The 24,219-nt window shown below is 40.8% G+C and overlaps 1 protein-coding gene across 2 annotated transcripts in view; it reads left to right on the top strand.

Annotated features, from left to right (window-relative positions):
* OXA1L (OXA1L mitochondrial inner membrane protein) overlaps nt 1-24,219 on the top strand; it is a 634,732-nt gene that overhangs the window by 36,244 nt on the left and 574,269 nt on the right. Inside the window, exon 2 of one of the 2 annotated variants that reach the window (XM_044058378.1) lies at nt 12,308-12,454. The exons of the other annotated variant lie outside the window; for it this stretch is intronic. Within the exon in view, the coding sequence (XP_043914313.1) occupies nt 12,308-12,454 (147 nt within the window). The remainder of the gene's footprint in view (nt 1-12,307; nt 12,455-24,219) is intronic. 2 annotated transcript variants of the gene reach the window in all.

The raw sequence follows: 24,219 nt of genomic DNA, 5'->3' as shown, positions 1-24,219 counted from the left end.
CCCCAGATCTCGTTTGCCGCTAAAATAAGATTGGGTGCTTCATACTGGCTCTGGCAAAGTCAAATCTTTCTAATTGTTTATAGTTAATATTGCTTTTTTTTTTTTCTTTTTGGAGTTAGGTACCCTTTTAGCAGTTCTGCTGTGCTCGCCGCCTTTGTTTTTTGATTGTTGGCAGTCATTTTTTTCTCAAGGCCTTTCCTACCCTATCCTGGCTTAAGTCTATTTCTAGCTTGTCCCATTTAATTTAGAGGGTTTTTTCCCTTAACGTGCGTGTTTAAAATAGTTCTTGTCAAGCTCATTTGTTAGAGAGCTAGTTAATTTTAGTTGTTTTGTCTTTAAGCTAGCTCATTTAAGTTAGAGGGCTTTTCCCTTGGTGTTTTTTAATTAAAAAAAAAAATCAATATATACCATGTGTTTAATTATTTAGCCTTTATATATAGTAGTTGTAGTGTTGTTTTTTACTGCTGTGCCAATTTCTTTCTGCTATTTTTTTTTGCAGACTGTTAAGGTGTCAAAACAGCCCAAAGATGTTAAACCCTCAGGGTTTAAGAAATGTAGAAAATGCAGGCAGAAAATGTCCGTGACTGATGGTCATACTGTGTAAAGATTTGATGTTGGACAACTTTTTCTATGTAAACTGTGAGTGATCTTGTCACTCAAATAAGGTCACTGTTGTCTAATATAATGTTCCCATTTTCCTTCAAGATATTCCTGACATCATGTGAATCTACAGAAATAGGGATGGGAGAGCTTGGCTCCTACATCGGTCTCGTAGCCAACACCCTTGGTCCCGGGGATGCCTTCTGGTTCTTCGGAGCCAGGAGCTTCCTCAGATCAGGGACTAGGGGCCTTCGAGGTGAGGAGGAGAGTGCTGTCTCCACAGACAGCTCTACTCTCAGGTCCAAGCAGTCTTCCTGCAAAGGCCCCGGTGTCTGTCTTGGCACCATTGCATCCTCAGAGATACGGAGACCCTAGGCCTCAGGATGCCCCATTGGGTGAACTTCTCTCTTCCACAACCTCTCCAGAATACACTTCTGAAGAGGTCCCTTGTAAGAGCCTATGTAAGAGGAAGCATTAAACTCCCCAGAGGAGTCAGTCACATCTGACGTAGACCTTGATGAGTCAGAAGGGTCCCCATGGTCACCCTCTGAGGATGTCTCTTTTGCCTTGGAGCAGTACGCCGTCAAGAATCCTGTGCCATTTGCCATTCTTTTAGCCACAGGGTTCTTTTTGAAAGGACAAATAAGTTGATTCTTAGGGGGTATTGAAAACTCCCTTTTCAGAAGCTATAGAGGAAGGTCAGAGTCCTTCCAAACAGACCCCTTCCCCATCTCCTAAATCTGAAAGATCTGGTAAAAGGTTGTCTTCTTCATCAGAGGCTCAGTCTGAGCCAAGTTTCCAAAGATTTCTTCATTGGACCCAAAGCCTGTCAGGCCCAAGAAGTCTTCTACTTAGTTCCTTCAGTGTCAGGACCGTTGGTGTTTCAAGTTCGGAGCCGGTCCCCAGAACTGGAACCGGTTTCTCCAACATTGAGATCTCCGGTTTTACAAGCTTCCAGATCTCTTGCCAGATCTCTTTCAGATGGTGATGTGGATCACGTGGTGTGGAGAACTTTGAGGACACCGGCGCTTGCAAAACTTTTGTCGGATCCGACCCAGAGGGTATTGGAACCGACCCAGCCTACCTTGTTACCTTCCATTCCTCCTGCGATCCGATCCTGGACGTCGGAGCCGGAATGTCTGGAACTGGTTGTAGTGGAACCGTCAGAACCGAGACCTATTCCAGGGTCTTCGGTTCCGACTAACCCTCTGACATCCTCTGTTCCAGCTGAATTTGAGGAGTTTAGAAGCCAATGCTGTCTGGTCATGTCCCGGGAGGAAAGTCGGATTGGACAATTGTCGGATCCGAACTTGCCTCTTGGGGCTTCGGCACGGGTGAGCTCCGCTCCTTTATCAGCCTTGTAGCCAACCCCCTTGGTTCCTAGGATGCCTTCTGGTTCTTCAGAGCCAGGAGCTGCTTCAGATCAGGGGTAGGGGGCCTTCAAGGTGATGAGGAGAGTGCTGTCTCTACAGACAGCTCCACTCTCAGATCCAGGCATTCTTCCCCCAAACACCCCAGTGTCTGTCTTGGCACCATTGCATCCTCAGAGACCCTAGGCCTTGGGATGCCCCATTGGATGAACTTCCCTCTTCCGAAACCTCTCCAGAACATGCTTCTTAAGAGGCCCCCCTCATAAGACACTATGTAAAAGGAAGCATTAAACTCCCCAGAGGACTCTGTCACATCTGACACAGACCTTGATGAGGCAGAAGGGTCTCCACGGTCAGCCTCTGAGAATGTCTGTCTCTTTTGCAGATGTCCTAGAAATACTTAGGTTTCTGGCCACCTCTCTGCTTATCAACCCTTCTGAGGAGTCTGTCTGCCTGAAGGCTTTTGGTTCTAGCCCTTCCGCCACTTGTCCCCTTTCGATGAACTAATGGACCTAGTTTGTCGAAAGGTGTGGGAGTCTCCAGAATCAGTGGAGCCTGCCCCTTGGAGGCCAAATAAATTCATTACATCCCCCACTGATAAGAACTTTCTTATGAAAGGTGTTCCAGTAGATGCTATGGTGGTGGCGGCCACCACCAACAAAAAGGAACTGTCAGAGACGTCCTCTTCTGTCCATCCTCAGAACAGAGAGTCTCCGTATGATGGACAGATATGGAAAGTGCACCTTTTCTTCAGCCACCTTTGCACTCAGGTCCCTGACTTATTTCACCCATTTTACCAGATTGCAGAGAGATGTCTTGAAGGAGCTAGGGGATGCTCTCCAGAGTTCAGTATCTGAGGGGTTAACAGAAAAAAAGTTTCTTCCCAGCTCTCCATCTTGAATTCAGTGGTAAACTCCTCCATGAGACTCATTTCTTATGCAGCTGATGGAGTGAGTAGGGCAGTGGGTTCAGGAATTTCCCTAAGGAGACATTCCTGGATTCGCCTGTGTGACTTTGTGGAGCCTTTCAAGTCTTCTTTTGTTAATGCCCCCTTCAATGGCTCGTCCTTGTTTGGGCCTAAAGTCAAAGACACACTAACCAGATTTGAACAAGAAGGAAAAATTCTGTCTGCTGTTGGAGTCCATTTTTCTCTACCTTTTAGACCTTATCCAAAAGGGAGGAAAAATGTGGCTCTGAAAGTCCCAGAGAGCTTTTCAGGACACGTGGTGATTCTTCCCCCAGGGGCAGAGGAGGAAGTGGTAATGGAAGATGTTGGTGACGCAGCAGAGGTGGTCTGCAAAAACAGGGCAACAAGGAATCTTTCCTTGGCAAGGCCTTTCAGCGCTCCTGAAAGGAGGCCCGCCTGTCCATCTCTGGAGGCAGTCGGGGGTCACTTTTCTTTGTACCCACAAGCCTGGCAAACAATAACAAAAGACAAGTGGTTGTGTGGTACATAAACAAGGAGGAACCAGGTCTTACCCCCTTTGTCGGGATGCACTGAGAGTATGGCAGTGAGCGACCTCCTCCCAGCACTTTCTGATAGTGATGCACATCCTGGGGTAATCCAACGTGATACCGGACAAACCTGGGGTGATTCTGATGCCTCACGAGTGGTCCCTAAAACAAGAGATAACAGAAATGATTTTCCGCAGATGGGGCCAGCCTTGCTCCAATCTTTTTGCCATGTCCATGAATGCCAAATGCAACAGCTATCTTGCCCTAATCCCTCCTCTGAGGGAATTACCAAGGGATGCGCTTGTACACGATTGACCCTTGGGTCTCCTCTACGCCTTCCCTCCCTTCCCGTTGATACCCAAAGTTCTTCAGAAAGCCAGTGACTTGGGAAGGACCTTGATACTTGTCACCCCTTACTGGCCTCATTAAATCTGGTTCCCCGTCCTTTGGTCTCATCTCCAGGAGGAGCCATGGATTCTGGACCCAGTTCCAAACCTTCTGACTTGCATCGGGAATCCTCCACCCATCCCTTCAAACCCTCAAGTTGACAGCTTGGCTGCTCCATTTCCAAACATAGCCAGGCTACCTGACCTTTCCCCATCAGTGAAACCTATCTTGATTTTTGTCTCATAAGGCTTCAATGAGAAAATTGTATATCTGCAAATGGAAGAGATTTTCCTCTTGGGCCTTGAATCATGTTGATCATCTCTCTGCCCCTATATCTTCCATACTAGAGTTCTTGCCAAAGCTGTTTAATGAGGGTGCAGCTGCAGCTACTATTAGAGTTCAATTAACAGCAATATCAAACTTCCATATAGATGAATCGGGGCTGAACGTGATGTCCCACAGACTTTGCAAAGCATTCCTGAGGGGTACTATTTTATTAAGACCACCCATTAAAGCACCTCTAGCACCATGGGACCTGCATTTTGTCTTATCCTGTTTGATTCTTCCCCCTTTTGAACCTGCATCATCCTGTGATCTGAAATTTTTAACTTGGAAGACTATTCTTTTAATAGCTATCACTTCAGCTAAGAGAGTTTAAGAAGACTATTCTTTTAATAGCTATCACTTCAGCTAAGAGAGTTTAAGAGTTATAAGCATTGTCTATAACCCCCTCCCCCCATATGCTGTTCCATAAAGACAGACTGTGTCTCCAAACAAACCCATCCTTTCTACCTAAAGTATGTTCAGAATCTAACTTAAACCAATCCATAGACTTACTAATTTTCTTTCCCAACTGTGGCAGTAAGGCAGAATATATGCTACATCAACTAGATGTACATAGACAGTGAAGTTTCTCCTTGCATAGAATGAAGGACTTTAGAAAGACTGACCAATTGTTTGTGTCCTTTTCAGACTACAAGAAAGGTGCTCCAGTTACTAAGGTCACACTTTCCAGATGGCTATCCAATTGCATTACATTTACCTACAAATCGCAGAACAAAGAACTTCCCGACAAAGTAAAAGGTCATTCTTCAAGAGCTATAGCAACCTCTTCCACCTTTCGGGCGAAACTGTCAATTGATACCATTTATGCTGCAGCAACATGGCCAGGGCCTCATACCTTTATTACTCATTACAAAGTTTATTTGGCCTCCAGGGACAGGGCCTCTTTTGGGTCCACTTTTCTGAAGAATATTCTCCCTTGAGCCACCCAAGAAAGATAGTGCTAAGGACAGTCCCAACCAGTACAGAATGAAGGTGAGATAGGACAACATCACATAAAGAATTTATGTACTCCCCATAAAGTTCCATGTGTGCTGTCCATCTTGCTTCATTCTTGCATCCCACTCTCCTTCCCCTAGCCATTGACACCTGGAGGACCGAGCGGATTAAATTGGTGACAAATGTTCTCTGACTTTCTTTATAGCTCTTAAGGTAGTAGTTATTTTATATGTACCTGTTGTTATACCAGCAAACAAGATCTGGGGGAGTTTCCTAGAGCATCATGGGATAGGGTATCAGCCACGAGCTAGTAGAAAACCTCGAGCATTTGTATAAAGCTCAACCAGTGCAGAATGAAGGCGAGATGGAAAACGCACATGGAGCATTATGGTGAATACATAACTTCTTTTTTTTTTTTCCCTACCCTTTGTGACCTCTTCCTTAATCAATTTTAATTTCCCTGTAGGGTATCCTCTGTTGGAAAACAGAGGTTGGTACTAGGCTATCGGTTCTAGGGCCTATACAAGCCTAGCCATAACAATTCCCTGGCCATTTCTTCCCACAGTCTTTACTTCCCTGGATCCCTGTCTAGCAGGGTTACTGGCGTGATCCCCGGGGTGAATTTCCTATCTCCCATCCAATCATCAATGTTCCTTTTGAAGAGGGTCAAAGAGGCGCTCTGCTTGACATGTATGGGCAGTCTATTCCAGAGTCTGGGGAGTCTGTGGGTCAGGAACCTATCCCTCCAGCATGTTTTGTTCATTGTGATGACAAGGTTTAGATCCCTGGAGCATGTTTCTCTGAGGGATTGGGATTTCTTTAAGTTTTTAGCATGTCCAACAGCTGGGGCGGCCACGGTGGTGTAGCGGTTAGCGTTGACGCCTCACAGCAAGTGGTTCTCCGGTACGATCCTCTGCTGGGGTGCCTTCTGTGCGGAGTCTGCATGTCCTCCCTGTGGTCATGTGGTTTTCCTCCCACATCCCAAAGACATGCTGTAGGTGGATTGGACACTCTAAATTGGCCCTAGGTGTGTGTGTGTGTGTGTGCCTTCTGTGGAAGGTTAGGTGCCAGGCTGGCAACTCGATCCCGTAAAACTCCACTGCCAATCATGAGCGGACAGGTGATCCAGTGTGGTGTCCAGTTTACTGGGAAAAGCCGAAAGAAGAAGAAGCATGTCCAGCAGCTCTGGGTTTGACATGGCTTTGTATGTTAAGCAGGGATCACCTCTGAGTAGACAATATGCGACAGAGGTATAGGTGGAGTTTTTTTTAGACGGTCAGCATAGGGCATCTGCTTTAGGCCTGTGATTCTTTTATGAGGAATTTCTGTGGCCTTTCCACTTGCAGATGTCTTGAGAGGTACATACCAAACTGGGCATTGTATTCTGTAATGGGTCTAATGAGGGATGAGTACAGTGGGACAATGACCTCCTTTTTTTCTGGTGATGAGGTGTGCCACATAGAAGGATTTCCTGACTGTTGTGGCGATGTGGTTATCGAAGGTAAGACCACTGTCCACCTGTGTCCCTAAGTCTCTTATCACACTTTCGGTGTTTAGTGTACTGCCACCTATGTGGTAATTCATGGGTACATGGTTTTCCCCAAAGGAGATTACTGCCCATTTCTTGGCATTGAGCTTGAGCGCATGGCTCTGGCACCAAGCATCTGTTTCTGTTGGGCCCTTTTGTAGAATATCCACATCATTTGGGGATTCAATAATGGCTCCCAGTTTGCAGTCAACTTCGAACCTTTAGCACCAAAACACAAAAATAAAATCCACTGTTTGGCACAATAAAGGTTGTCCTCCAACACCACAGTACTATAGAAAGGCGAACTCTTCCAAAGTAAACCCAAAGCTCTTTATTTCCACATAAAACAACCAGATTGAGCGCGCTTTTGTCTTGTATCGCGAGACTTCATCAGAATCTGAAGTTACAAACAATTCACATTCTTTAAATATACTCCCAAAGAATCAATGATTCAGTTAATAAAATTCAAATCAATTATGTTGTTAATCCAATCCAAATCAAATAACTAGCCAGAAAAAGGAAAAAATGTATTAAAAGCCATTTTTAAAAGATCATATAACCCTATCGACTTGGTAAAAACATTTTTATGTATATATATATATATATATATATATATATATATATATATATATATATATATATACACAAATCTATATGTTAATATATTACATATTAATAATCTAATAAATATCTAAATAAATATATATCAAATAATAATAAGTTGTGAAGGCTAAGACTAGATTGTGATGAGTATGTAATTGCCCTTAAACAGTGTAAATACATATTGTGTACAAAATTTATAATTCCAAACATATGTCACATAATTACTATAATTATTCCAAAAATCTTTAATATAAAATATATATATATATATATATATATATATATATATATATATATATATATATATATCTTCATAATTAGGTAAATATGTTGAAACCTTTTTGGAAATTTTTTTTTAAAATAATAATTAATAAATAATATTAACTTGTTGAATTCATGATAAACGGAAGTATGACAAAGTTATCTAAAATGTTAAAATGTTACTAAAAGGAATCCATGTAGTATGATGTATATTACATTAATACTTATATATTCGTTTTAGGATTCAATGATAGTAGTTTCAAAGCAGGTTTAATGGAAATATGGTCATTCATTCCTGGGTATACGCAAGAGTCCAACCTCATTTGCCAAATCATTTCGCAATACTCCGGGAATGTTTCCCAATCTCCTTTCCTTTCTTTTTGTTTCACTACTTCAAGGACCCAGAATTTTATATTCATATTCTGACAAATGGAAGAATGTCTATAAATTGCATTGTTCTCATTTCTTCTATTTATATCCCTAATATGTTCATATATGCGATTCCTTAGATGTCTTTCCAACATAATAATCTCAGCATGACTCGCAATAAGCTAAATAAACCACTCCCTTAGTATAGCAGCTAGCATATTCATAGCTTTTGATAGAAAAATTTATGCTAGGGATTTTAACCTCCTTTACACAGGCAATATAGGAGCATTGTGCACACCTACCACATTTGTGTGTTCCTACTCTACTTAACTTCGAACTTTGTTAGTCAGAGTCCCTTAGTGTTGGCCCATACTTCAGAGAAGTAGATGCCAAGCAAGAGCCGTCACAGGACTGAACCCTGAGGAACTCCACTTGTCTGGAGCTGGATTTGGAGTCGGCTACTTTTACAGCATGGGTTCTGTCAGTAAGCCAGTTGACAACCCATCGAGTGACATTGGGATTAATGCCCAGCTTAGTAAGTTTATCTATGATTCCAGAGTGGGAGATGGTGTTGAAGGCCTTGGCAAGGTCCAGATAGGCTGTGTGGACCACCTTACCGTTGTCCACGGCTCTGGAGACTGATTCGAAGAAGTCAGTCAGGTTCAGGAGACAAGGTCGGCCCTTCACAAAACCAAACTGTGTGGGGTCCATTGTTTGAAGGTTGCCAATGTCTTTGTTTATAAATTCCATGATAATACGTTCCATGGCCTTGCAGATCAGGCTTGTCAGACTGATGGGGTGGTAGTCCCTGGGATCCAAGGTGGACCCCCCCCCCTTGTGGAGTGGGATAACTGTATCTGTGCGCCACTCAGTGGGCATGAAGCCTGAGGTGAGGCTATGATTAAACATGACACTTAAGTGAGGTGCCAGTTCATTTTGTAGTTCATGTAGTACACAGCCTGGGATGTCGTCTGGTCCCATGGATGCTGTATTCTTAGCTTTGGAGAGTGCTTTTTTACCTGTGTGGCCATTATTACTGGAATTTGGCAATCTTTTGGTATTGAGATGGGCCCTTTAGGGGGTGAGAGGGTTGTGAAGTTTGCACTAAATCGATCTGCTAGGATATTGGCAATATCTTTGGGATCAGTATATTTAATGCCATTCTGTTGTAGCTCAGAGCAGATCTGAGCATTGTCATTTAGATTCTTGACATAGCTGTAGAATGCCTTGTGGTTGTCTTTGGAATCTTTGGCAATTTTATTTTCGTAACTAGCTATGGAGGATTTTATGTGAGGGATCTTAGCTTCTTACTGAGGCTGGTAAGGGAGTTTTTTGCTTCCTGGGATTTTCCTCTTTTCTGCAACAGTTTCTTCCTTTTGTTGTAAAGTTTTCCCAGTTAATGGCAGGGTAGTTGAAATCACCCAGGTGTTTGGTTGTATCTTAATATTTTCCAGTATGTTTAGAAAGGTGTAGTAAGAATCTTGGGGCATGGTGGGGGATCTGTTGCAAGCTACAATTTGGATTGCAGTCTTACCTAGTGTTAGTTGCACCTGGAGAATTTCCGATGCATTGTGTTGGGCAACTAGCTTGGTGGTGTGAATATCCTTGGTTAGTATGGACACATCCACCTATTAGTGGATTAAACAAGCCACCTCTCAACCTACTAAGATGAATAATCTGTCCCTGAACAATGATATTTTTCATAATGCTGGGGTGCATGCTGTCATAATGTAGGTAATTGTTGTAAAATGTCTCTTTATAATAGTGCTAGAAAATTTATTCTGAACGTCTGTCGAAGTACATAAATCAAGGAAATGAACAGTAGTACCTGTTTCACTGAGCTTAAATACTAACCCCACACCTTTATTGTTTAATTTGTTGAAGAAAGTCATCCAGAGCATCCGTCGGACCTGTCCATATAAAGAACAAATCATCCTATATAAGGTGACAAATTTGATGTGTTTGAGTTTAAAAAGGACAGTTGTTTCCCACCAACTAAGAAATTTTGCAAAAACGGAGGCCATCTTGGCTTCATCAAACAGAAGAAAAATATTAGTCAATACTGCTTCCAAAAGAGAACAAATAGTGTTAATTCTAACATTACTGAAATCAGTATATTGACTCACAAATATAACCCCATTCCTTGATTAATGGAAGTATAAAGAGATACTATATTCACAGTGGCAAGAAAAGTCTATATCCCTGAAAGTGTAATTTTAATAGGTCTAAAAACACCCAGGAGTCCTTCAGGAAAAAAAAAACAGTCTTAAAGGTGAGGGGGTTTAACAAACTATCTAGATATAAAGCTAATGTAAGAGTCTTGCTCTGTTTTACTAACATAATTGGTCTGGAAGGAGGGTAAGAAAAGTCCTTTTGGGATTCCAGACAGATTGTCCAGTTTGGGTTCTTCAACTGTAAGGAATTCAAAAGTCACTAAATCAATAGAACTCTGATTTAGTAAACCTAATAATAAGTGATCTACTGTTTAATATCTTTTCCTGACAAGATCCTTGCAGACCATTGTGTAATTTTGTCTATCATTAAGTAAACTCTTCATAGCATTAGTGTATTTGGTGTTATCCATAACTAGCACACCATTGCCTTTATCTGCTTTCATGAAACAGAATCCTTTACAACCCCTAAGTGAACGTAAAGCACTACAGTCTTTCTGACTTAAAGTGTAATATTTATTTTGGGATTTCAAGTTTAATAAAAACTGAATGTCTGTTTTGTTAACAGAGGTCTGAAAAAACATTTAATGTAGGCAGTAACATTTGATCAACAGTGCTGGGCTTTCTAAAACCATTTATTTTAGAAAGCAAGTTTACCCCATCCATAATGAATTTCAAATTAAATTTTTTAACATATAGTTTTAAATCTATTACTGTCTGTATAATGTTACCCTTCTGGATGGGATAAATGAAAAAACACTTTTGTTCAGAAGTTAAAACTTAAGTCACTTAAATTGTAAACTTTACAAAGGGGGGACTGTCTTCTTCGTCCCCTCCCCCTCTTTTTGGGTCTGTTGTTCTTGGCTCCCTTCCCTCTCCTGTGTATGGTGTTCCTCACCGGAGAACGCATCTGGAAAGGGGAAGCCAAATTGTTGTGAACAGAACCCAGATTACCTTGGGGGACAACCAGAATAAAATGAACATGATCAACCGTTTCAACACCTTGGTTAACAGTTAAATTGTCATTAGTAAGCGGTGAAAAATCTTGAACATCTAACATTAAAAGAAGCAACAGATGCAACATTGTCCACAGTATTTGTTTTGTTGGTAACCTTTGGGATTCTTTAAGCTGATAGACGTATTTCCAAAAATAGCCTGTGAGCCTCTGTAATTTGGCACCAGTACTGTCATATGTAAATTTGTAGGAGCTAAAATGAAAATCAGTTAAAATAAAGTTATTAAGCTCCAGTACTTGTGCCTTAAGGTTAGCAGCTCTCTCATTATTAAACTCAGTCAATGATTTTAATGCTTCAATACCGACATTGTTCTACAAAGTAACTAATTCATTTTATATCCACTCTTTGCTAGATATGCTGTTGGAAAACCAAGAACATGTTAAACCAAGAGACACTAGGCTAAGTTTAATACAGGTGTGCAAATAAAAGATGTCATGTTCCAAAGCTCTCAGTCTAAATAATAACTTTTCAGCTCATAAATGTTGCACTTACAGTTGTCAAAAGACCCATCAGTGGAAATGTGTTCGTCCAAGTTGCGAGGTGTAACAGCATTCAAAAATGGATTTCTCAGTGGTGCATTCACAAAATCATCCAAATGCCTATGTTCAGTAGAATACCCATCGATCTGTTCCTGAACAAGTGTAGAATCATTTCCTGTAGGCGAAAGGTTGTCACCACTGGCAATGTTGCCGCCTCTGGAAGCTGAAAAAGCTGCAGCAGTAATGTTAAAGGAACTAAGCTTGATTAATAAATTATTTCATTTGTGGTCACATTGTCAAGGGTCTGTGTGATAGAGAAACCAGTTCTTCAGGCAAACTGTAAATGCTAGCATTCAGGTTGTCATCAGGTTCGTTAGAATTCAATTGATTGATGGTAGTAATGGATTTACATAAATCACCACTGTTAGATGTCTGAGCAGCCATCCCAAGACCGAGGTGTTAAGTCAGAAAGGCACTAAATAACAAAAAACTTAAAACTAACGGCAGAAGGCCGTTGGTCTTCTGTTTTCTGTTATTAAACAGAACGTAAGAGTCAATAACACTGTTTTGTATTGGTTACTGATGTGTAATAGAATTGGTGATTACTGAGTTTGTACTATATAGTAATGCCTCTGTATAACATGAATCTGTATTTTCAGTACTTGAGATTGCATACTATCACTATTCTTAACCTGTCTTTTATTTGGATGTCTGAGAGTGCAGTGGTTTTCATGATCAAAACACAGTAGTGATTGTGTTCTAATACTGCTATCTTTTTCCTTTCTAGTTGCGAAATTCTTCATCTTACAGAGTGCCTACCTGTAGAATATGTAGACGAGCATTTCTTAGGGTAAACAGCCATCAGAATGGGAAGTACATACTTGGTGTAATGATAAATCGACAGAACAGTATAATGGCAGGAGCATCAGAACAGGTCTGTCATACAAAGATGAGTATTTCCTTCTGTTTATTTAGGTCTGTTTATTTACATATGCCTCGTAGCAGATGACTGTTCAGCAAGAATGCATTTCTATACTCCACAAAGTAAGGGGTCAAGTGCCTGGTTGTTCTTTTTTATTGAGTTTCTGCATAATGGGCAATACCAGAGAAAGTCCCTTGATTTCGCCATAGAATGGGAAAGAATAGCAGATCACGGAAGAGAGAGAAGAGAAAATCATGGTATTTCCTGTAGAAATGTTTAGGTATCTCTGTTTGTGAATTGACTAAAAACAAGATTAGTTTTGTAAAGCTGTATTGGCTTGGCCACTTCCACAGTTGCACCTTCTTGTTGACTTGGGTCTTTAAAGACTTTTCTGCAAATACATCCGTGTTTATTCATAAGAATTTTGCCTTCTAGGAAGATATTCTCCCCAAATTTTTCAGTCATCCATTCATACTGTAAAAAGAGAATAATGGCTAAAATGTAGTTGTACAAATTAAAATGGACCCAGTATAAATTTCTAAATGCATTTTTTTTTGCTTGGAAGCAAGTGCCCAAGTGTTGGATTCTCAAGACAAATTTTTTTTTGTATGATTTTTGCCCCTGTGCCTGAAGTCCATCAGCTCTCCCTTTGATCAAACATTGCATTGTGTAAGGGATGCCATTATCCAGGCAGGCATAAGGGTGCTTTTATTCTCTCACCATCACCCTGGTAATAAGAGGATTTTTAATTTTATGGACTACCCCCCCCCCCCCCAGTGGTGCCATGAGCACTTGTGTTACTACAAGGGATGCCTATACCCTTCTGTCTCTGCACATGCACCCAAGGGCTCCCTTCATAAGCTTGTGAAACTATACCCACATCTTCTTGATACATGCTGCCAGATTCATGGTAAGACTCAAGTTTCCATTCAGTTCACACTGCTAATGACCGGGCCTTGATTGAAGAACAATCTTCGCTCCCCTAGGGTAGCTGTACCTATCCTCCCTGCCAGTGTCAAGAGCCTGAGCCATTGCTCAAACTCTGTTTACATGGGCTGTTATAGAGATTGTATCCCTCTGTGTGATGAGGGCAGGCTTAAGATGACTTTTTTAGATGCATTTACGTGGGGCATATCACTGGGTAATAGGTTTTAGTTTTGCTGGTGACTTTATCAGTATTTTAAAAAAAAGTTATGAAGCTGTCATGCTGTATCTGCTCCAAACTGAATAAATAATAATTTCAGGTTAGCTAATAGTTTACATCTTATTGATATTTAGACACTGAACAATAGAGAGCAAATACGGAGTACGGTCCTTAACTGTTATAGCTGTAGGATGTGCTTTTTAAGGTTTTTTGTTTTTTTTTTGTTTAATCTAGAGTTCAAAAGTGATACATATTTTTATTAAAATATACACTAGAGGCATAAGCTTTCCTGTAAACCCTACATTTTCCTTAGGTGCTTAAAATTGTGAATCTCTGACAGGATTAAACTTTTTTTAAACACTTTTAGACTTTAAGGTACCGCATAATATTTCAGATAATCCTATAAACACTATACATAGAAATCCAGTTTAGAAATCAGAATTAATATAATTGATTGTGAACTTTTTAAAATTAGTGTCATTGAAAAAGAATAATTAAGACCTGAAGTGATAGTCGCATTCAACAGAATAATCAATCGGTATTCACTGTACTCTTATATACATCCCCTTCTCTAATCATATGAATCTGTTTCAAGTTGCTGCACACTGATCAACAGCTTAATTTCTGCTTTCCCAGTGTGAAAAATGAAAATAAGAAGTAAGAGCCAGTGATCGTGTGAGATTCAGTAAAACTCAGTTACTGGCTAGTAAGTACACTGCCTGGATGCCAACAAAGAAAACATTTAGAGAACCTGAAAGAAAATGGACCAGAAAAGGTGACTAAAAAACACTAACTAGGAAGAATTATTAAGCTGTTCAGCAAAAAAAAAAAAAAAGTTTAAGCTTTAGCTTTGGAACAATAAATGGCTTCCAGTAATTTAGTGTACTTTGAGGTGATTAAAGTAAAAAACATTGAATTCCTATACAAACTCAAAATACTAGAATAAATAGGAGAAGCTTTAACTAGCTATTTAGATGAACTGATAAAACTGCTAAAATCACAGGATGAAATGAAGGAAAGGCTGGCTGAGTATGAGACTTCTCAAGAAGAGCTGTTTCAAAAATGGTAGTGTTGGAAGACAGGGCTCACAGAGAAAACATGACGTTTTCTGGTGTACCAGAAAAACTGGAAGGAAAAGGCTATATTAATTTTATGAAACCACAAATAAGCAACTAAACTGGTATTCCACAACAGGATTTATTCATTGAAATGACACATCAAGTGTGCTCCAAACATGTATTAGTAAAGGTCCAATCATTCCTGCAGAAAGAGTGGATTCTGAAAAAAAAACTGTGGAAGAAGGGAAAAGTATTAAAAGTTGGAGACGGCAGAGTGTTTGTAGAAAATAATTATTTTCTGTACACCAGGCAGAAGATAATTTATTCCAGCAATCCGTACGCACATTATCTAGGTTTGCTAACTACTTACACAGCAGACAACAATCAGTGAAATGGCAGAGCAAGCGCTCTACCTGTCTGCTAAATAAAATAGGAGTTCCCCAAAGGTCCATCCTCAAACCTCTGCTTTTTAATATTTTCATAATTTACATCTAGTGTCCCCTCAGACCACACTCTGCCAATATGCGGATGAGTCCACAATCATATCTTCCTCGAAAAACTTTCAGGACCTCCTAAAATAACCCAAAAAGCATTCAAGTCCATACAAACCTGGCTTAATGACTCAACTACTTCTAAATGACACAAAAAATAAACTACTAATTTTCTCCGCCAAACCAACTCCACAAGACTTGAAAATTTACTCCCAAGATAAAATGGAAATTCAGTTTGTTCATTCTGGAAAACTACCTGGTATAACAATAGACAATAAACCCTGTTATGAACAACACATTCATAACACTATAAAAATAACTCACTTTAAACTAAGTAAACTCTACAGGCATCAAAATTACATGGATGAACCCACAGAAATCAAGCTGGCCAAGTCTTTACTTTTTCCCTCCACCTTTTACGGTACTGTACTCCCATCTTCACAAACCTTCACTCCTCCCTCTTCAATAAACTACAATGCTGCTACTACAAAATTTGCCTTCAGCTTGCAACACCATACCCATCATTGTTAAGCTATCAGAATGCTTAATTGGTATGAATTCTCCCAATACCTCAGTTACACCCAACTAACTCTGGCTCACAAGCTAGTATATAACCCAGAGAAATGCCCTGCTCTTCTGTCAATCTTTCAATCCTATACCCCCTCTAGAAATCTGCAGTCCACAAGTAAACAACTTCTGATCATATCAAAACCAAACAAAAGTGCAGGACAAAGCCTATACTCCTATTCCATAGCTAAAATATGGAAAGCTCTACCAACATGTATTACTTTAGTAGCTTTTTAGTGAGGATTTAAAAGCATTATGTTAACAACCGCAGATGTCCTTGCTCCCTTAATACCAGGCCCCCATAATATTTTCCTTATTACGCCTCTATTCAAAGCTGTGAATCATTTTTGATTCATCTTAGGTATTGCTATGGCTGTCCAAGAAGTTTAATAGAGCTATTATTTTTGCTACTATATATGTAAAATCAAGCTCTTCATGTATTAATATATTAATAAAAAATGGAACTTGTTTAAAAATAATCAGTCCTTAATGAATAAAATAGGACATTATATATATGAATCACTTTTCACAGTGCATCATTGTTCAGTTGTTCAAAGCTGTAACCAATCACTAACTGCCAATCCACCTACTATTTCTCCCTAACTCATTCCTTGGTGAAAAAAAATATATAGTGAGTGGGTACTAGTGTATATCTCGGTTTTTAAGACAATGTACTTAAATTGAATTAAATATAATTTTTTTTTCTACAAGATGTATTTACCTTCACCTCTGTGTTAAGTAGAAGATGCTACAGTATTCATAAAAAAAAAAGTTTGCTATGATGTGTTAATTGTCTATATTTTTATATATAGTTTAAAGTCTTTCTCATATTGTATAACTGTCTGTCTTCTGTACTCTGATGTTATTTTACTCAGTGTGAAGCTTGTCTTCTCAGACCTCCACTAAAAATGTGTTTCTGACCCAGTGGACTTCCCCAGTCAACAAATGCCAATCAGTTAGTAAATAAATAAATAAATCAAGGAATGCCAAGAGTCAGATATGAGATTCAAGCTTCGGCATCTGGCTGAATTCAGAATATATTTTTCCTAGAGGCTCAAAGATATTTTTTGGATGGAGAACGATTCAAGGAGGAAATAAAAAAATAAAAAAAGAAAGTATATTTAACCAAAATAGAGGCAGCAAAGCGAAGAGGGTGATTCTTCTTATTCTTTTGACAGCAAAGCTCTTGGAGAGAGATTTTGTCAGTGACACCTTTTCTGTTATTCCAAAGGAAGATGCTTCAGAGATGGAAATAAGCACAGGAGTTGACTAGAAGAACCAGGAGTACTTTGGTCTTGAACCAGAGTCTTTTGTTGGGGAGATGGAGATGAACAGGAAGACCACCAGCAATACTGAAATTAGTGAATAAATGGGAGACTATAAATTATCGGTCACATTTGTGAAATATGGCTTTGCAAGAAAAGTGACTGAAAAAGACTGGACCTTTGTTAACTCTGTTAAACTTCTGGGTGAGCTAGAAGGCATATATATCCCATTTTGTAGTTGATATTTAGAAGGACACTAAAACATTTCTTAATATAAACTGCATGATGTTCATAGTGTTAGACTGCTGCAGTCATTACACGTGGGTTATCCTGCCATCAGGCGGTCCCGCAGTCGGCCAGAGTTCCAAAGTCTTGGTCCGGCATCGGTTGCTGTCACTTCTTCCCTGACGTCAGTGCGCCAGGGGTATAAAAGAGGCATCTGACGCCATTTTCTTCTATCTTTCTTGCCGCGCGGTGCCTGAAGCAGAAGCAGTTTGCAAGTGCCGGTCGGCCGACTCCTGAGATTTTTCAAATCTAATTTCAGACCGAAGTCTTCAATAAAGCTAAGTACCCCATTGGGGAACCTTTTTTTGCCTCACTCCGATGTCAGAAAAAGTTAACAATTGCATTTCTTGTGGGAAGCAAATACCTCATATGGACTTTCATTCTTATTGTATTCCCTGCCTAGGCCCAAACCATGACGTCACAGGTTGTCGGTTTTGTGCTAGGTTTAACAAACGAACTATTAAACGTCGGTTTGATTTCGCCCGACATTATTTTGGTAGGAAATTTAATTATACCATGCCGTCTGAGCAACCGACGACCGGAATGCATAAAAAACGCAAAGATAAGGACAGGCAGCTGAGATCCAAACCTGACTCCGAGGCCTCTGTTGGGCCAGTCGCCGCTTCTCCGGTTTTCAGTGAGGCGCCTACGCAGCCCCTGACGACCGCTGATTTAGAACCCCAGGCGACATCCGATTCCCAAGCAGAGATTACTAGGCCTCTACAGCCTTTCCGACTCCATGGCTGAAGGAGATTCCAGTGCAGTTGAAACGCCTTCAGTTGCAGAAGGTGTCTTCAGACCGACTACACTCACTGTTAAATCCTATGCAAAGCTGAAAACTCCTTTAAAAGCAAAGAAGACTGTACAACAGTCTCCAGTACAAGGGGTCTATATTATATCATCGAATGCTTAAAAAAAGCGAACGCTGATTGATCGACCTAATTTAAGTGAAAGCTTACAATCTCGAACTGTCAGATCAGCGATTTTTTTTCCCAGGGAAAAAAATCGCTGATCCAAAACACATACACACAACACAAGCACACCAAACAAACAGAAATCCACACACATACACCTAAAATCTGATACCTAACCCTACACTAAACTATGCACACACCACTAACTGCCCACTTACCTTAACCCAAACCCTAACCCTAAGGTCCGTCACTATCGCACACTCACCTCACTCGCTCCCTAACCCTAACTCACTTAAATCCACCCTAACCCTCATGTCCACTCAATCGCACACACACCTGACCCAAGCCCTAACCCTAACTCACCTAAATCACCCTAACACTCACATCCACACAATCGCACACTTACCTGAATCCGACCGGTAACTTTCCACCATAATACTGAAAATACTGAAGCAACAGAAGCGGACAACCGAATTCTTTCCCTAGGAAAAAACTCGAGTTTCTGCTGCTTCGATATTTTGCAGTTTCACAAAAATAAGTTTGATCAATCAGCGTTCGCTTTTTTAAGCGTTCGAGGATATAATATAGACCCCAGTACAAGGCCCCATGCCTAAGAAACAGATGCTTAAGATGGCTGAAGACTTAATTACCCTAATCAGGGGTTCCCATCCCCCTCCTGATAAAAGGCCTAGACAGGAGGAGGACTACGCTTCCTCTGACCAGGTTTCATTTTCCTCAGATTCTTCTGAGGAACAGGAATACACTTTTCCCCCTTATGAAGACTCTGATGCTGAAGAGTCTATTCCTTCAGCATCCCCCCCAGATGACTACTCTTTTGGGGAAACTCTACATACCATGAAGGAACATTTCCACTGGGAAGGCCAGGATTACTCTGATTCTAAGAAAAGGCTCAGAGAGTTCCTTTTACTACCCCAGCACAGACCACTTTGCTATTCCACCCGTGTTAGACATTGTGGATGATGTTTATTCAGAATCTAGCCTTAACCCAGATTCACTACCTCCTGCACCAGCCAAACCAGACAGATATTACAGAGTCCCTGACTCACACAAATTCCTATATAAAAGCCCTGTTGCTGACCCAGAAACCATTTCCCAGGGTCCCAAAGGGGTTAAGGCCTCTATTGCTAAAAATCCTGTACCCTCTGAAAGGGATTCTAGAGCAATAGACAGATGGGGAAAGAAAGTATATACCTCAGCTACTCTAGCTAAGAGGGCCTTAAATTGCCAGTTTCACATGCTGAAATATCAACAATATTTGATGTCTCAATTAAAACAAAAAATGATCACACATACAGAGCAGCCTGATTACAAGGAAATGCAAGATTTGTTGCATGCAGCTGAACAAGTGGGAAAACATACTTTGCAATGTGGATTTGATTCATTGGAAGCTTCTTCTAGAGCAGCAGTGACAGGGTCTGTCATACGTAGGCATGCTTGGTTAAAAGAACAAACTTTACCTGATCATGTTAAAGCAAAGTTATTGGATGCACCTTTACAGCAGGATGTTTTATTTGGTGTAAAAGCAGAAGAAGTTTTAAAGAAAATGGAGGATAAGGCAAAAATCTATGCAGACGGTCAAGGATTTTTTACAAGTTCAACCCCCTCGTTTCAGCAGAAATTGGCCAACCAAAAACATTTCCTTTCCAGTTTCTGACAGACCACAGAGGGGCAAATACAGATGCCCAAGGGGCAGAGGCCAGTCACAAGGCCCATACAAGCTTCGACAATGGGGTGCCACAACCCAGAAAGGAGGAGAAGACAGATCTCAAACTATCAGAAGACAAACACAATGACTTACCCCTCAGACTGCCAAGCAAATCCCTCTTGGCAGCTCCCTTGGGAGGAAAACTAGCACTTTTTGCAGACAACTGTCACATCATCACAAAAGACAAATGGGTCCTAAATGTTGTATCTCAAGGATACAGATTCCACTTTCACACTTTACCAAGGATAAAAAGAATGCCAAGCCTGCTACCAAATCAATGGGCAGAGGCTCAAAAACAAATTACAGCTCTCATGGACATGAGAGCCATTCAACAGGTTCCTACACAGGAGCAAGGACAAGGATTTTACTCAAGACTCTTTCTAGTTCCCCGAAAGGACAAAGCCTGGAGACCCATTCTGGACCTCTCAATTCTAAACACATTTCTGCAAGTACCCAAATTCAAGATGCTAACACTACAGCAACTTCTTCCCATGCTGGGCAAGAAGGCTTGGCTAGTAACGTTGGACCTCAAGGAGGCATACCTGCATGTCCCTATCAGACAAAATTGCAGAAGATACCTCCGATTTGTAGCAGGTTCAACCCATTACCAATTCTCTGCACTGCCCTTTGGCTTATCTACTGCGCCCAGGGTCTTCACAAAATGCCTGGCACCAGTAACTGCATACTGCAGACAAAGAGGAATTCAAATATATCCATACCTGGATGACTGCCTTATTCAAGCAGAAAGCAAGGACATTCTTTTAAAGCATCTGGCATTTGTCAAAAAACTATCAAGTTGCCTAGGGTACACAGTAAACGAAAAGAAGTCAAAACTAGTGCCCTCACAAGACATAATATTCCTGGGTGCCAGCTTAAATACAACGGCCCAGATGGCTTATCTCACGCCAGACAAGCAAGGACAACTGACTCAATACTTCAAAGTGATGGCAACAAAGACCCAACTCCCTGCAAGAAAAATTCTGCAGGCCTTGGGATTCATGGCATCTTGCATACTACTAATACCATATGCAAAACTGCATATGAGGAAATTACAATGTTACCTGAAAAGCGTATGGACTCAACACAGCCACAGCTTGGAAACAATAATACCACTCATTCCCTGCCTTCAACAGGAGTTTCTATGGTGGGCTCAGGCATGTCACCTCAACAAGGGTCAGCCTTTTACCTTACCCACAGCCAGGCAAACTATAACAACAGATGCATCAGATTATGCCTGGGGAGCACACATGGCAGGACAGTGTATTCAGGGCAAATGGTCTGCAGATCAAAGGCATCTACATATCAATCAAAAAGTGATGCTAGCTGTACAGAATGCCCTAACAGCTTTTAAGGACCTCCTACATTCAGGACAACTCCTAATAAAGACGGGCAACACCACAGTGATGTGGTACATAAACAAGCAAGGGGGCACACATTCCTACCCCCTATGCAGGCAAGCAATGACCTTGTGGAACACAGCACTGACCTACCAAGTTCAACTACAAGCACAATTCCTGCCAGGAAAGAAAAACACATTGGCAGACCATCAAAGCAGAAAATCATAGATCCTCATGAGTGGAAACTAGATCCACAAGTATTCGCAATGATAACTCAAAAATGGGGGTGCCCAGACATAGATTTGTTTGCCTCCCCCCAAAGCTACCAACTACGAAAATTTTGCAGAAGGACATACCATACACTAGCTTGGAAAGTGGACGTCCTCTCATTCAGTTGGAAAACATTAACAGTGTGTGCCTTTCCTCCACTGCCTCTTCTGGCAAAGGTGCTGCTGAAAGCCAGATTAGAGAGGCCACAAATGATACTCATTGCTCCAGACTGGCCACGCCAACACTGGTATCCAATACTAAGGAACATGGCTCAAGGCCCACCATGGATTTTACCTCAAATTCCTCACCTGCTCACTCATCAAAACAATCAGATTCTACACAGCCAGCTCAATACTTTAAATCTGGCTGCATGGCAAACTACCTAAACAACCAGTCAACACCTCTTTCTAAAACTGTTATGGATGTCATTCTGGAGGCCAGGAGGCCCAGCACCAGGAAAGCCTATTCAGACAAATGGAAAAGATTTTACGCCTGGAACCAGGCTAAAGGCCAAAATCCCCTTGTCCCAAATATTCCTCAGATTCTACAATATTTAACTGAGATGTTGCACAAAGGACTTTCCTTTTCATCTATTAAGATCCACGCCTCAGCTATTTCAGCTCAATACAACACGGCTCCTCCTATATTTTCACATCCATTACTAAGACAGTACCTCAGAGGGGCTAAGAACATAAGACCGCCCCGGAGAGCACCAACACCAACTTGGGATCTCAACTTTGTTTTGGAAAAACTTACACTTCCATCCTTTGAACCAGCTTTTACAGCTGACTTACAGTTTCTATCATGGAAAACTGCCCTGCTGCTAGCAATAACTTCAGCACAAAGAGTCTCAGAGCTACAGGCCCTAATGGCAGTGGAGCCTTTCATCATTTTTCATCAAGACAGAGTCGCTTTACGAACTAACCCATCCTTTATGCCAAAGGTGGTATCCAGTGGGGCCCTAAACCAAACCATTCATTTGCCCACCTTTCATCCAAATCCCCAGAACAAAGGGGAAAGGCTCCTACACTCTTTGGACATTCACAGGCAACTAAGTTACTACTTGGATAAAACTAAGGCTTTCAGGAAATCTGACCAGCTCTTTGTATCCTATGCTGCAAGAACACAAGGAAAAGCTATCTCAAAACAGACCATTTCAAAATGGATAGGAAATTGTATCCGTTTCTGCTACACACACCATGGGAAATCTGTACCTGGTAACATTAGGCCCCATTCCACCAGGGCTACAGCAACATCAACAGCCTTTCTCAGAGGGGTACCAACCAAGGATATTTTGGAGGCTTCAACTTGGAGTTCAGTGCACACCTTCACCAAGCACTATCACTTACCTCTATACTCTAAAACTAGAGCTGGCTTTGCCACTGAAGTTCTGCAGGGCCTACTAGCTTCTCCAAACCCTGTTTAGTTCCACCGCCCATCCTTAGCTTTGGGATTCAACCCAAGTGTGATGACTGCAGCAGTGTAACACGATGAACATAGTACAGTTTTGTACCTACAATAAATGTAGATGTTCGAGTGTTCACACTGCTGCAGTCCAGGTTACCCTCCCTCCATCCCCTCTGACCTAGCTGAACTTTTCTATACCTTTCTATCATATACAACCTTTGTGGTGTATTTGCTTGTAACTGAAGGTATTCCTTTTATATGTTTTATTAGCAATATGTATTGCCTACCTACTTGAGGGCACCTGACATCTTTGGCAAGAAAAACTGAAGAAAATGGCGTTGGATGCCTCTTTTACACCCCTGGCACACTGACGTCAGGGAAGAAGCGACAGCAACCGACACCGGACCAAGACTTCTGAACTCTGGCCAACTGCGGGGACCGCCTGATGGCAGGATAACCCAAGTGTGATGACTGCAGCAGTGTGAACACTCTAACATCTACATTTATGGTAGGTACAAAATTCGAGCATCTACATTTATGGTAGGTACAAAACTGTACTTTTTATATAGTTAAGCAGTTATGTGCAGTCAGGGTATATTTCACTGACTGCGGTATGCATTAAAGATATAATAAACCAGTACTACTTTAGTTGAAAGAAGTAGGCTTTACAGTATAACGAGAAGAAATGTAGGGCAATAAATAGTTTAATGTTAATATGCTGTGATCTTGTGGTGGGGTGTAAACGTTCACTGTTCATATTATATGTAGAGTAAAGATATTTTATCTTTTTACAAGGAGGAGTGTCTGGATTCATACCTTTGGCTTAAATTATAAGCAAGTGTTTTTTTTATAAACAATTAGACTTGAAAAAGAAGACAAAATGATGAAAGCCATGAAAAATGCTAAGTATCTTATATCTGCAAAGATATTACCTTGTTTTTTTTTCCATCGGCAAACATTCTGTGGGAGTCATGAAGTCAGGAGCCTTCTGTTCTGACTGAAATTTACAAAGTTTCATTGCTGACTACTTTTAGATAGAGATGGGCTGTCTACTGGTGCAAGTAATTAATCTTGAGAGTTTTGGGCATTTTTTGCTGAAGAAAATTTAAAGATAGGATGGCAAGTAGCACAATGAAAAATAAAGTTTGAAATTATGGAAGGTGAATAAGAAATAGCAGCCTTCCTAGCAATCTTAATATTTTAATGCATTTAATAGAATAGTGTGCAATTCAGTTTTTTTAAAGGTAACCAGTACACTTTTCCCTTAGGGCTAAAAAGTAATGGGGAATAGAGATAAAAATAGACAGCAATTG

Source organism: Protopterus annectens, chromosome 16.part0 (genome assembly GCF_019279795.1).
Source record: "Protopterus annectens isolate FY-2018-M chromosome 16.part0, PAN1.0, whole genome shotgun sequence".
NCBI lineage: Eukaryota > Metazoa > Chordata > Ceratodontiformes > Protopteridae > Protopterus > Protopterus annectens.
The sequence above is the reverse complement of the archived record's forward strand: the minus strand, read 5'-3'. Positions and strand labels throughout refer to the sequence as shown.